We start from the raw sequence: 12356 nt of genomic DNA, 5'->3' as shown, positions 1-12356 counted from the left end.
TCAAACGTCGACAGGTAGCCTGCGAGCAGCATGTATGTGCCGACGATAGATCTGCTCGAAAGCGCAACATCCAATAATATACAAAATACATGCAAGAATCCTTATCTACATCAGTGCATCCATCTGTCATGCTATCGCGGTTCCGGCTTCTGCCTATGCGTCTCGACCCTCACTCATCCCACGATCAATTGCCTCATCCATAGCTCCTAAAAGGTCAACCTCACCTGCACCTTCGCCTCCAGCTTCCTCAACTTTCCCCGCTGCTTGCCTCGATACATCCTCCTTCTCCTTATGCACCCCTTCATGCTCCTCCCTCGGTATCTCCGCCGCCGTAGTCAATGCCTCCGATACACCACCGATTTGTTCCTGCGTCGGATCTGCTGTAGTAGTGATCGCCTCGGCATTCTCCTGTATGATCTGTTGTTCTTCCGCGTCTGCTGGCTTCTCAGCGCCAAGACCCGGGATAGTATGTTCGACGCTTGTGGTCGGCGCTGCTGCTCGAGGCGTGTTGCTTGTTGTGTTCATGATCGCGGAGATGGGGGCCCTGTGTTGTTCTGGCTCTGGTATGGGCTCAGCTTCGGACTCTTTCATCTCGGTGTCAGTGATTGTGACTTCTGGCGCAGCGACTGCTGGTGTTGTGGTAGTCGATGTGGTCGGCGCATCACTCTGTGCATCTAGTGCGGGTCGAGCTGTATCTGCGCCTTGCATCGCGTTGCGCGTAGATGCTGGATCCTGCTTTGCTGCAGGGTCAGGTGTATTCTGTTCTTGCGTCTTCTCAGCACCACCAGTCTCATCGATCTCGCCTTCCTCACTGCCTTCCGCTTCCGAGCCACTCTCGTTGTTATCATCCCCTTCCGCTTCCCCTTCCGCTTCCCCTTCGGTCTTCACTGCAGCTTCCGCGCCAGCATCACCAGTGACTTGCACACCCTCCATCGCTCCACCATCAGCGGCTGCTCCATCTCCCGTACCCTGTGTCTTAACGTCACTCGCCCCATCAGCCTGAGCAGCAGCCGCAGCCGCAGCCGCCGCCTGATTCGCATGCCAATTCTTCGGCTTCCGCCCCGGTCCACCAAGCTTCTTCTTCTTCCGCCTCGGCGGGATATTCTTCCTTTGCGGCGTGCTCGCCCCAGCATCAGCAGCAGAACCACCTATCGCACCCGTCGCACTGCTCAACCCGCCGCCTTCCCCTAGATCATAGCCCGCTGTACCGCCCAACGAGGACGAGGAGTGGTACTGTCCGAACATACGCTGCGCGTACTCCGGGTTGTAAAGCGGTGGCATACCCGGTCGTCGTGTGGCGAGGAAGTTACGGTCTGGTGTGCGATCTGCGATGGTGGAGGGGAGCTGCACCCATTTCTTGACTTCGATTAGACGTGTCTCGTCTGGGCCATTGAGGCGGTTGGCTAGTTTACGGCGTTTGGTAGAGGAGGTCTTAAAGGGTGCGCCTTCGTCGGCGTCTTCTTCGTCTTCGTCAGCTGACTTGTTCGAGTCATTGTCATTGGAGGAGTCGGCGGCGTCGGATTCTGCGTCTGATTTTGTGGACTCCGCATCGCCGTTGGCGAGTTTGCCGTTTGTGTCTGTAGAAGCTTCGAGATTGTTGAGGTGAAGTGACTTGAGAGGCGTTGCTTTCTTTTCTGCTTCTGCGGCAGACATCCAGCAGTTATTCTTGCGGTCCCAGACTGAGAGTTTTGCGTTTGTGTTGCCTGCTCGGGCGCGGCGGATGAGTTCTTGGTTCCAGATTGGCAGCTCTTTTTGGAATGATGGAACTGGTGGCTCTGACCAGGGAAAGTGTGGGGTGTTGAATTGCGCAGCCCATTCTGCTGAGTTTGTGGATTTTGTGTTTGTTGTCGTTGGATCGGATGAGGCGTCTTGGTTGAGGGTCACTTTCATGAGGGCATATTTTTGGACTGGGAGGCCATCTGTTGGGTCCAGGTCTATGACTTGTCCTTGTCTGGAGCGGGTGACGGCATCTTGGTTTCTGGTTGCTCGAGAGCGCTGTGGGAAGAAGTTAGTGTTAATTTAGTAAGCCATCGCCATTCTGGGGGTACGTAGGTAGCTGGGTTATCCTCTCCTGGTCGGACAGGGGGCCCATATGCGTTGTGTGCGGACCAATAACTACGGCGTGGTGGTGGGTAGGGATAGTAGTGTGCAATGGTAGCAGGACTAGGAGGCCTCGGTGGCGTATAGCGAAGCACGACAACGAGTGATGGGCGGTTTGGCGGTACTGAAGAAGGATGTGCAGATGTGGTATATGCGCTAACCCTGGTCGTAGAAGAGTCTGACTGCCTGTGCTCGGTTGCTACGCTCAGAGAAGGCCGGACCGTAATCTGTCCAGAAGTGCTGGCTCCTGGTAGTGCCGGTGCTGGCGCAACAACTGACGCGGGCGCTAGCGATGCTGAAGCAGGAATCATAGGCAAGGCCGGGCCCTGCCCAGGAAGCGCCCAACATGATTTATGTGCAATAGCAAGAGGTTTCCCCGGAGGCATTTGGCCCGGCAATAGACGTCCCTGCTGATCAACCAAGATTCTTACAGCCGTTGAGCCAGAACCAGGGCAACCAGGAGTGCCTCCGTGAGGCTTGTCAGGACGCTCGACACTATTGGCGACAGTGAATAATTTCAAGCAGGTACTGCAAGCCCATGCTACTCCTCGTTGTGGATGATGACGACCGGACATTTCGAAGCCCAGAAGATGTATGGCTCGTGCTTGGCTCGTGGCGCGAAGTGATGAGCATGATGTTACTTACTGGAGGCATCTTGGTGGTTATAAGGCTACCGAGCCTGGGTTAGTGACAAACCAAGTGGGATTGTGTCGTGGTCGATGGTATGAATTGTTACAAACAATTGTATAGTCTCGGCGAGCGATAGTGGTTATGGCGCAAAGGTTTCTAGATGATGTTGATGAATGGCATAAAGCTAGACACGACGCGACAGGAACGCTCAGGGACTTGTCCATTTAGGTTTGGAGCTAGTGGAAGATCCTCGGGGATATACCCCCGTTAAGCAGGAAGCTCAAGCGAGACTACGGGGGCGCATCTGAAGGTAAGTGACGAAGGCTTTGAGAAGTCTGAAAGTGGTCAGGTAGTAAGAATAGGCATTTAGAGTACTTGCAGAGGTTCGCATCGGAAATAGAGAGCGGGACGAGATGTGTTTCATGAGCCTTCGGAAACGCTGTCGTTCCGTAAGCCAACTTCTGCCATTAATTGTCATGTATCCAACGTCAACTCCACGTCCCTTTCTGCTCCGGTGCTGTTCGACCCTGGCGTTCGTACTCAGTCTTCCCCTAGGTCCAGGTACTGATACCGCCGAACATGCATGCATAGACATGGATTCCAGAGGACTGAACGGGAATTCCCTCCTTTGTTGTTTCCACTTGCTGTGAATATCGGTTGGTAGAGCCTTCAAAATAGAAGCTACCAACATCTTGTCTTAACGGTCACGCGTGAAAGATGTGAGTGAGTATTGCAATAGTGGTCCACGATTAGAACTAGAAAGGAAGATATGCACACTGGTATCTCAAGCTCATAGAATATTCGTACATCGAAATAATCCAAATAGACAGCTCAATCCCAACCAGTGTCCTTCTGTCTCAGGATAGTATGGCCATCCTTCTCTTTGCCCGTCTTGCCACCTTCGACGACTAACCGATCGAGCTGGTAGAATTGGGATACTATTGTTTGTCTCTGTAAGTATGTGTTAGCTCAATTCTTGGTTGATCCCGTCTCGGTCACTGTCGTCCGCAAGGATCTTGAACTAGATCAAGATCACAGTCCTGCTCGCGCCTCACAGTTGAGTACTGGGGGCCTTACCTTCATAATCTGCAACTCCTTCAACCCCCTCTGCACCGACTCCTGCACCTGCCGCTCATCCTTGAAGCTCTGGGCCTCTCTAAACGCATCTCTCGTCCTCCTCCAAGCGTACATACGAAAGTTGTAGTTGGCAAACTGCTTCGACTGCCGCAGCAGCGAGCGATAGAGAGACCGTATCGAGAAGGCGGAGGTGTCGGCTGCGGTTGCGATGGCTGATGCCATGGTGTAGCAAGTCTGTAAGATTATGCGCTTGAATGAGTCAAGGTGGCGTGAGACCTCAGGTGATGTGTGCAGGGTATGGTTGAGATAAGTCGTGGGACTCGGATCTGGGGTGAGGTGGATGCGGCGAAGTTCGTTGTGGTATGGAGCTGTGGCTGGCCACTTGGTTATATGACTATCGTGGGAAGTGCAAATCGAGTAATCGGTTTGCGATGCGCTTCTGGTGTAATCAATGGCGAGATGATTTTGGTACAGGAACTGGAGTGGTAGACACTTGCTCTTCTACTCTAGAATTGCGACCAGGGAGCTTTTTTGAAGCATGACGATTTCCCATGTCGATCATTTGCGGCCGAACTTCCTAGGAAAGTCCGAATCCTCGTGCCTTCCCCGAACACCTTCGTACCTGCTTACGATCTTGACCTGATAAACATACGAACAGGATCAAAGTCGCTTTAATGGGTCCTTCTTTACGTAGACTACAGCCATGGCAGATACCCTCCCATCCCCACCCGCCTCAAGAGCGAGCACGCCAGATTCAAAATCCGAGCACACTAACGACACAGAACCACTGAGCCAACGGCTCGATGAGCTACTAGAACAGTACCTCGAACTACTGGACCAATACACAACCCTCCGCGAAGAATTATCGAAACCTTTCTCCTCTGGGTTCTTCTCCCTTGCACAGGCCCAGCGTACATCCACACTAGGCGCAAGTAGACGTTATGGACAGGAGTGCTATGACCAGAGGATGAAGGCTCAGAGGGTTGTGGAGGATACGGATGGGAAGGAGAGAATAGGCGACCGAATCGTGTACAAGGTTGTGAAGAGGATATGGTCCTCGGCGAGGATCGAGGAGGAGAAGGTGGAAGCAGGGAAGGAGGACTCAGATCCGAAGCCCAGTGGTAAGACTGAGCACACTCCAGATGACACGAAGGGAACGGAAGACATGAGTCAGAACGAGAGACCAGAGGAGAACAGCAGCGCAGAGCGAAAGAAGCAAGATCCCGCAACTCGAGATCCAATAACCTGGTTTGGTCTACTCGCTCCTCCTGCATTACGGCAGTGCCAGTCGCATTTCATCCAAGCTGCCGAGAACCAGATCCCGAAGCTATTGTCAGTTCAGTCTAGGATGCAGTATCTTGAAGAGAACATCTGGAAGGTACGAGAAGATCTGGGTATCATGCACGAGTATGAACCAAATGAAGAGGACGCGATTGAGGTAGAAGTACAGGAGACGATGCCAAAAGAGGAAGAGCAGGAGAGACAGCCTCTGAAAGCATCAGTCAGCAAGTCATCAAGGATGAATCTACCTTCAAGGCCGGCTCATTCAAAGTCGACTCTGCTCAAACTGGGTGAATAAGACAGGAGCGAAAGTTCCACCCTCTTCGAGAACTGCATTTCCCGTCCAGCATGGCATCATACAATGCTCCTTCTAGGCAGATGTAGACTGATTCAGATCGCAACATTCTTCTACTCATCATAAGACATGGTATCATCTGCTCGTGCTTTTGTGAGCAGGTTCTCCCAGTCAGTGCCCGTCCGTAAACCGAACGCCATCGCTATGCAATCTCGACCCAGAGACAGTACCCTCCCTTCTACTCAGCACCAATCCCAGCCTCCCCAGGAATCAAGTTGCCCCTAACAGCAAACATCTTCCCACTCGTCCCCGCCACAAACCCATCAACCTGCCTCGCATACTGCTCAACCTGCCGACTATTAAGCATACTCTCCAGCCTACTCGGCTCAGTCGGCAACTTAAACAACTTCTGCCACTCATCCTCCGGCAACGCCGCCTGCTTACTAATCGCCCGTGCCGCATTCTCCGCCTTACGTTTTGCCTGCCACTGTGCGATCTTCGTCTGTTCACGGGCGAGGGCACGACTGTAGTAGCTGAAGTTGTTGGATTCGACGTGGTGGGTCTCGATGCTGTCGAGGAGGTTGTCGCAGGTCTGTTGGAGGAAGGGGTCGATGTTTAGGGTTAGTTTGTCGAAGGTGGGCGCGAGGGTGTCGGAGGTTATGGCGGGGTTTGATTCGATGGCGGAGATGGAGGGGGGTGGTGTTAGGGCGCCGTTGGAGCTGGAGGTGTCGCTGTTGGAGTTGGAGTTGGTGCTGAGGAGCTTGGGGACTTGGTTGAGGAAGGTGGTTACGTTGTGGGCGTTGTGGAGGCGGATGGGGAGTTCGATTATGATGTCGCTGTATTTTAGGCCGGATTTCTGGAGGCTGGGTGTGTTAGTTGAATTAGGATTTGAGGGAGTGAACGTACATGTCTGTAGTGAACTTGTTCTCTTTATACGACGCAACGAATTGTGGTGATAGTCTGAATGCGCGCATGCTGAGGGCTCCTTGCGAACTCCTGCTGACATCGTGGACGAGCGCAACGGTCCGCTCGTTGACCTCTTTCTGGTAGAAGAACTGGTTCTCGATGAAATTGGAGTTGATGAAGTTGCCTAGGTTGGCGCTGGTGTACCATCCGACGTTGTTAGCGTCGACGCCCACCTCTTTCTGCATTCTGATCATCTCGGCTTGGTAGGCTGTGTTGGATTTTGCGCGTGGGGCTGCGGCAGCCGAGTTGAAGTGCTGTTGTTCGTATTGGGCCTCGGGTGGGAGGTCGACGACGGGGAAGGGGAAACAGTTTGTGATTTCGAGGAGGCCGTTGTTGTCCATGCCTACGAGGAACCCTGTGGCTGTTGCGGGATGGCGAGTTGCGCAGTGCTTGATGGTTTTCATCACCGTGAGCGCTTCGAGCTGGACCGCTTGAAGCGGTGTTTCTTCTGAGAGGGACATGGTGATGGCCGAGTCGCGAGTGGTAGGCGGAGAAGGGTGATTTGTATTGATTGCCCTCGTTGAGTTCTTCTCGAGGAGTGAGTCGAACGTGGGGAGATGGTTACAGCCTTCAGAGGCACACTGAGCCATAATTCTTGTGCGCCCCACAATGAAGTCAGAGGCCCAATCGGAATCGTTTGGATGCTTCGTCACTGGTCACTGTGGTCCCCTGCAGCAATATCACTTTCTAGCCAAGACAGGAGATGTTGAGGATGTAAGCGCCGGTCTCATCATCAGCTGTAGGACAGGAGATTGCGGTCGTTATACACGTCAAGATAGATGACTTGAATATCCTATGAAATTCGACTGCAGTTACCTTCAAGTCGACCTAAGAAGGTTAGACTTTTTGCCTCGAAGCCAGTTTCGGCGAGTACTACAAGTACAGATACGCAAGGCTGGTTATGACAACTGAGGGACGCGTCGAAAAAATTCTTGAAACAATCTAGACCTCAGATACGCAGTGTACTTGCGAGTGCTGACTTGTACGAACATTGTATTGTGGCTATATAGTAAGGAGCGTAAATCCATCCTTTCAGTTTATGCCTTAGCTTGCTTCCAACTCATGAACTTCGACTAGGTCACCGCGAGATCGGTTCTTGTTGATTCCCTGAAGCATCATCTGCGTCTTCACAGTCTCCTGGTTTGCAGCTCATGGAAACACTATCCACCTAGGCCCTAGTAACCTCGATGACGAGCTCGCTGATCGCAGTTCGTGAAAACGACTTGGAGTTGTCGTCTCCAGTGGCCTTCGCAATCTGCTGGCCATTGCGCTTGACGACAACAGTCACACCTTGGCGGTTGTCTCGAAGTTCAATGCTGGTCAAGTATCCGTCTTGGCCAACGTCTGTGTGCGCCAGCAGGCTCGAGAGGCCTTGGTCGTATTGCTGTGGGTTGACATCGACGTTGGTGCCCTTGCCGGTCTGGTTGTCTGTGAATCGGATGTTGACTGCAGTCATTTTGATGGATGCTTCAAAGGGGTTTACTTGAGGAATTGGCAAATTGTGTCTGAAGAGGGTGCTGTGGTGTGGCTGTTTTGAATGGAAATGATACTCTCGGTGTCGAGATGGGCTACACTCCCTTATATAAGCTAATCTTGGTGGTCATACCATGACCTGTCAGCATCTCGGCGCAGCAGAGCTGAGCTCTGGACGGTCCTTCTGCAAGGCAACGCCAGATCAGCCGACCATAAGAGCCACGTCCTGACAGGCAACGCACGAGGTGTTGTTTCCGTCACGCCTCCCTCTTCAAGAGCTGAAGCCAAGTCTGCGCGTACTGGACAGACATCCTGACTCAGGAACAACCATGAGACGGTATTGGCTAAGTATTACCAATGGCGAGATGCTGGCCACAGTGAATTCTGCTGGGCGTCTTATGTGCATCTTGTGCCTGCGACGCGACCCGAGAGAATGCACTCGTGTACTTGCAAAAGGCCTGAAACGGCAACCTTCGGATACGGTATATGCTGAATAGGGCAGACAGGCAGGGTCTTGCGCAGCTCGGACTTTCATCTGGAGACTTCTGCCACGTATAGTCACTCTTGCTTGCTTGTTCTAGTAGTCAGTGAGCTCAGCCTCAAGCTTTGTGGCATAAGGATGCCTGCAACCCTCGTGATTATTGAGCACGCGTTTCTGTCAGCATGGTGGGCGACCGGTCTCGTATTCAGTTGCGAAACCCCTCATAATGGCTTGCGTAGACTTACATAGGTGAAGTAAGCACGACCTCAGCCTCTTCATGGCACCTTAGATCTTCATAAGCATCATGTTGCAATGTTTTATCCTGTTATACAAATTATGACTTCAGGTTGAAGGAAACATGCAGCATGGTTCCGGAAGGAAGCCGAGTTCTCCTAGTTCATCATGTGACATGTGATTTCTCAACAAGCGTTTGTAATAAAATATCCTGCATACCTGCTGCGCCCGGCCTTCTGACTTGACCTCTCGCATTATCATACGAAGTGCAATGAAGTGTTAATAACCCCGACAAAACATGCACCGTCTTCAGCAGATCAATCCACCGAAACAGGACTCCTAATACAGTCGTCATAACTCGAGAATCGATCGTCTTCACCCTTTCCAGCGTTCTGACCAACCCCAGGCGGCGTCGACCATCGATTACCACCCGCTCTGAAATAGTCCATCTTCATCTTCGGATCCTTCTTGGTGCTTGGTGGTCCACCTCCTACCCAACTCCCCACGTCATGCTGGTACTCTTCTTCGTCTACGCCCTCGTCTTCGGAGTAGTGAGCTCGCTTTGCTGGCGACGCAGATGGAGATGGAGAACCTGATTTGGCCTGGTTCTTCTCTGGTGTCTTCATCGAGATTGCGCTGTCTCTATCTATATCGTGATTCTCGTCTGGACTTTTGTTGCGATCTTCGCTCTCGTCTCTTAGAGTTGCAGTACTAGCCGCCATATCGTCCTGATGCTCGCTCTCGTCGTCCTTGTAGGAACCCGGAACAGACTGAGCATACCGAGGTTGTCGTGGTGTTTCGAAATCGTCCTCTTGTCCTCCATCTTCATCCTCATCTGGTAGCTGTGCAGAGGAAGGTATCGAAGGCGGAATATCACTTGTTGGAGACAGCACGGGGGATGGTGTTCGTGAGCCATGAGTTCTGCCGTGTGGTGGTGAAGTGGGATCGGCGTTCTCGTCAGCAGGTGCATCGCTGTCCTCTTCGATGACGACCCGGTCATTCTGCTGTGCCTCCGTTGCTGGTGAACGTGTGTTTACATATTCTTCACCTGAGTCCTGGGGTATATCTGGAGATGATCGGGCAGGTGTCTGCAGATCATATGATTTGTCCTTTCGAACAGACTCCTCGTATTCCTCAACGGGCGGTTCTACAGCCTGAGGCTCAGCATCATGGGTGGTAGACTGCTGGAGTTCTGCATTGCCATTCGGTGATGAGGGCTCAGCATCCGGTGAGGTTGGCTCCGCGTCGGGTTGAGAGTCAGTGTTCAGAGATTCAGGTTCCTGTCCATCAGAAGCGTCAAAATAAACGGATTGCATCTGACGGATGGATTTGGCTGACCTCTCATTATCCGGCGAGTCCGCCTGCGCCACTTCCTCGCCCTCCTCCGCCTTTTCGTCTTCGGGCTTTGTGATGATTGTGTCGCTATTGATTCGGACGGGTTTGATAGGTGCATCCTCGTTACGGGATGGCATCTCGATCTTGTTTGGCTTCTGCGATTGTTCTCGGTTCGAAGCGTTGTTCTTTTCGGCAGATCCGGCCGCCTGTTCCGCTTGCTTTTCCGTTCCTGTCGCTGTACTTTGTCGGACACTACCAATCCGCGACTTTTCGACAACCACACACATCCAGACACCGACACGGTCGTCCGCGCCAAGTAAAGGTGTACATGATACCCAGATGGCCCTCCCATTCCTTCCATCTTCATGTTTGGTACCATTTCGCAACTCTGTCCCATCTCTGTTCTGCCCTCGCTCTGGCGTAAAGTGGATCTTGGCCGATACTGGTACACCAGCCTTCAAGCTTTGAGCCAGACCCGTTAACGTCGCATTGGGAGCCGCAACGTGCGATAGGAACGGTGTTTGTAGCACATTACCGATCCTCCTCAGCTTGGGAGAAACAAAGACGATTCGAAGTGACGGGGCAGGTCTGATAAGCATGAAAGAATCGTAAACGCCTGGTAGTTTGCCAGATAGCCGTCCATCGCCAGCTTGGCCAAGTTTCCACTCCGAAGCGTCATTCTGCTGCTGACCTTCATCCTCGTCATCGATATCTGAAGCATCGGAATCGCCATAGACTCGTCTCTGTCTCCTATCCATGCTACCGATGCTTCCATCATCGTCATCATCGCGGGTCAAAGAGGTTGATCGGCTGTTGGCCTGTACCACCGAAGACTCCTCAAGGTCGAACGTCTCGCTAAGGTCCCGCAGGCGTGCAAGGGCTCGTTTTTTCCTCCGCTGATCGTCGTCCTCATCCTGCCGTCTGCTTCGGCGGTCGTCCTGTCTTTGCTTCTCAGCTCTTCGGTTAAGGAAGCGCTGGAACCCTTGGAGCGCACGGCCGCCTTCAATAAGTCCCGTGACATCAACTTGCGCGCCAATGTGATACTTCAACTTCCCGTTCTTGTCATGTAGTGGCGCGACCATAAGCAAATTGATGAAAGGCCTGCCATCTCTTCTATAATTGAGGAGAGTCTCGTTGATCTCTTCGCCTTTTTCAATAGCTGCTTTCAACCGCCTCGGCGAATCAGGGTTCGTCTTCCGTCCTTGCAAAAAGCGGCAATTGTTGTTAAGAGTGTCTTCTGGGCCATATCTGGTCAGCCTGTAGAACTCTTCACTGGCGTAGATGATGGGGTTATCGTTCTGATTTGGATCCGTCAAGCAAAATACTTCAGATAAACCATCGACCAGATCACGCATAATAGGCGTACTCCTGCCTGTAATTTCATTAGTCAAGCACTCTGTGACAGTCTTCACCAAGGTGTACGAGATGAAGGTTGGTAAGGCTTCTCCGACTAATGCCTTGAAAGAGGCGTTTGAGATAGCTTCAAACTCCTCGTCGAGGGTAGCAGCTTGTCGCCTTGTCTCTGTCGTGGTTCCTTCGCCGGTATCTGCTGGCCGCAGACCTTCGGCGATAGCATTCGCATATGCCACGGCCTTGATGGCCTTCTGTGTTTCGAGATATTGCGCTAGCAGCGGATGATGCTGGGGTATGTATTTTTGGAGAAAGGCTGAAAAGCGAGCAAGCTGGGGAGGATAGTGGAGGAGGCAATCGAGATGGTCTGAGGAAAAAAGGAGCTCGGATATAGTCTCGAGAGAAGGAGGCTTCGATCGTGGTTTGGGAGGGTTTAGATCGAAGTCTTCTGGTTCCGAGCTAGGTTCAGCCATCTTGTGCTGCTCGGGCTCGGGCTGGTCACTGTCCGCTTGTTGTGTTTGCTCTTCTGTGCCGTCCGGAGCGCTTGTGCCAGTCTCTTGTGGCCCCTCAGTCACGTCGCAAGTATGATCTTCTGGCTGTGCTTGGAAGTCCTCTGGGCTATTTACCGTTTCGTCGCTCCTTTCCTCTTGCGCTTGTTCGGAATGGTGATTGCTCGAGTTTTCCTGCTCTTCTGGCGTAGCCTGCTCGGACGGCTCTGGCTGGGTCGTATCGCTGTTCGGCTGCCTCGACAGATCGCGTTGTTGCTCTTGGTATTGGACCGACGGTGATGCTACTTTCGGCTTCTTCTTCTGCTGCTTGGATTTGGATCGGCCAGATCGTATTCTGAAGTTCTGCTTGATCCTCTCCAAGTCCATGATGTGGTACAGTGTGTTGCGGTTAGTGAGCGCGGATGATGGACATCATGAACATAGGCATAACGAGCAGCACAGATCAGCAACTCAACAGATCAGACCACGATAAGTCACGGGAGGTTAGCACTGCAGTAAATATAACACAAGTCCGCCAGCGGGCTTGCAATGGAGTGACATGGCGGAGCAAGTCAAGCTTCGATGCGCTGATGAGCATCACTTGAGCGATTCTTCTAGCCTGTGTACCAGGATGCATGGTTGAGCG

General features: G+C 52.4%; 6 protein-coding genes across 6 annotated transcripts; 1 reads left to right on the top strand and 5 right to left on the bottom strand.

The window, feature by feature from the left end:
- Positions 1-153: 153 nt before the first annotated feature.
- On the bottom strand, positions 154-2486 carry PMZ80_009892 (uncharacterized protein; the record flags this gene model as incomplete). The annotated part of the gene is made up of 2 exons (XM_064878285.1): positions 154-1995; positions 2049-2486. The coding sequence occupies 2 exons, from the start codon at positions 2484-2486 to the stop codon at positions 154-156; spliced, it is 2280 nt and encodes a 759-aa protein (XP_064725853.1).
- Positions 2487-3561: 1075 nt separating this feature from the next.
- PMZ80_009891 (uncharacterized protein) lies at positions 3562-4029 on the bottom strand (the record flags this gene model as incomplete). The annotated part of the gene is made up of 2 exons (XM_064878284.1): positions 3562-3681; positions 3808-4029. 2 exons carry the CDS (start codon positions 4027-4029, stop codon positions 3562-3564), a joined length of 342 nt encoding a protein of 113 aa, XP_064725852.1.
- A 481-nt stretch (positions 4030-4510) lies between these two features.
- PMZ80_009890 (uncharacterized protein) lies at positions 4511-5386 on the top strand (the record flags this gene model as incomplete). Its single annotated transcript, XM_064878283.1, has 1 exon — positions 4511-5386. One exon carries the CDS (start codon positions 4511-4513, stop codon positions 5384-5386), a length of 876 nt encoding a protein of 291 aa, XP_064725851.1.
- A 235-nt stretch (positions 5387-5621) lies between these two features.
- Positions 5622-6810, bottom strand: PMZ80_009889 (uncharacterized protein; the record flags this gene model as incomplete). The annotated part of the gene is made up of 2 exons (XM_064878282.1): positions 5622-6246; positions 6290-6810. 2 exons carry the CDS (start codon positions 6808-6810, stop codon positions 5622-5624), a joined length of 1146 nt encoding a protein of 381 aa, XP_064725850.1.
- Positions 6811-7517: 707 nt separating this feature from the next.
- On the bottom strand, positions 7518-7805 carry PMZ80_009888 (uncharacterized protein; the record flags this gene model as incomplete). The annotated part of the gene is made up of 1 exon (XM_064878281.1): positions 7518-7805. The coding sequence occupies one exon, from the start codon at positions 7803-7805 to the stop codon at positions 7518-7520; it is 288 nt and encodes a 95-aa protein (XP_064725849.1).
- A 1049-nt stretch (positions 7806-8854) lies between these two features.
- On the bottom strand, positions 8855-12097 carry PMZ80_009887 (uncharacterized protein; the record flags this gene model as incomplete). Its single annotated transcript, XM_064878280.1, has 1 exon — positions 8855-12097. The coding sequence occupies one exon, from the start codon at positions 12095-12097 to the stop codon at positions 8855-8857; it is 3243 nt and encodes a 1080-aa protein (XP_064725848.1).
- Between the last annotated feature and the right edge of the window lie 259 nt (positions 12098-12356).

Source organism: Knufia obscura (assembly GCF_036327395.1).
Source record: "Knufia obscura strain CCFEE 5817 isolate CBS 148926 chromosome Unknown scaffold_15, whole genome shotgun sequence".
NCBI classification, from domain to species: domain Eukaryota; kingdom Fungi; phylum Ascomycota; class Eurotiomycetes; order Chaetothyriales; family Trichomeriaceae; genus Knufia; species Knufia obscura.
Note: the sequence above shows the minus strand (reverse complement) of the source record. Positions and strands in the feature narration are given on the sequence as shown.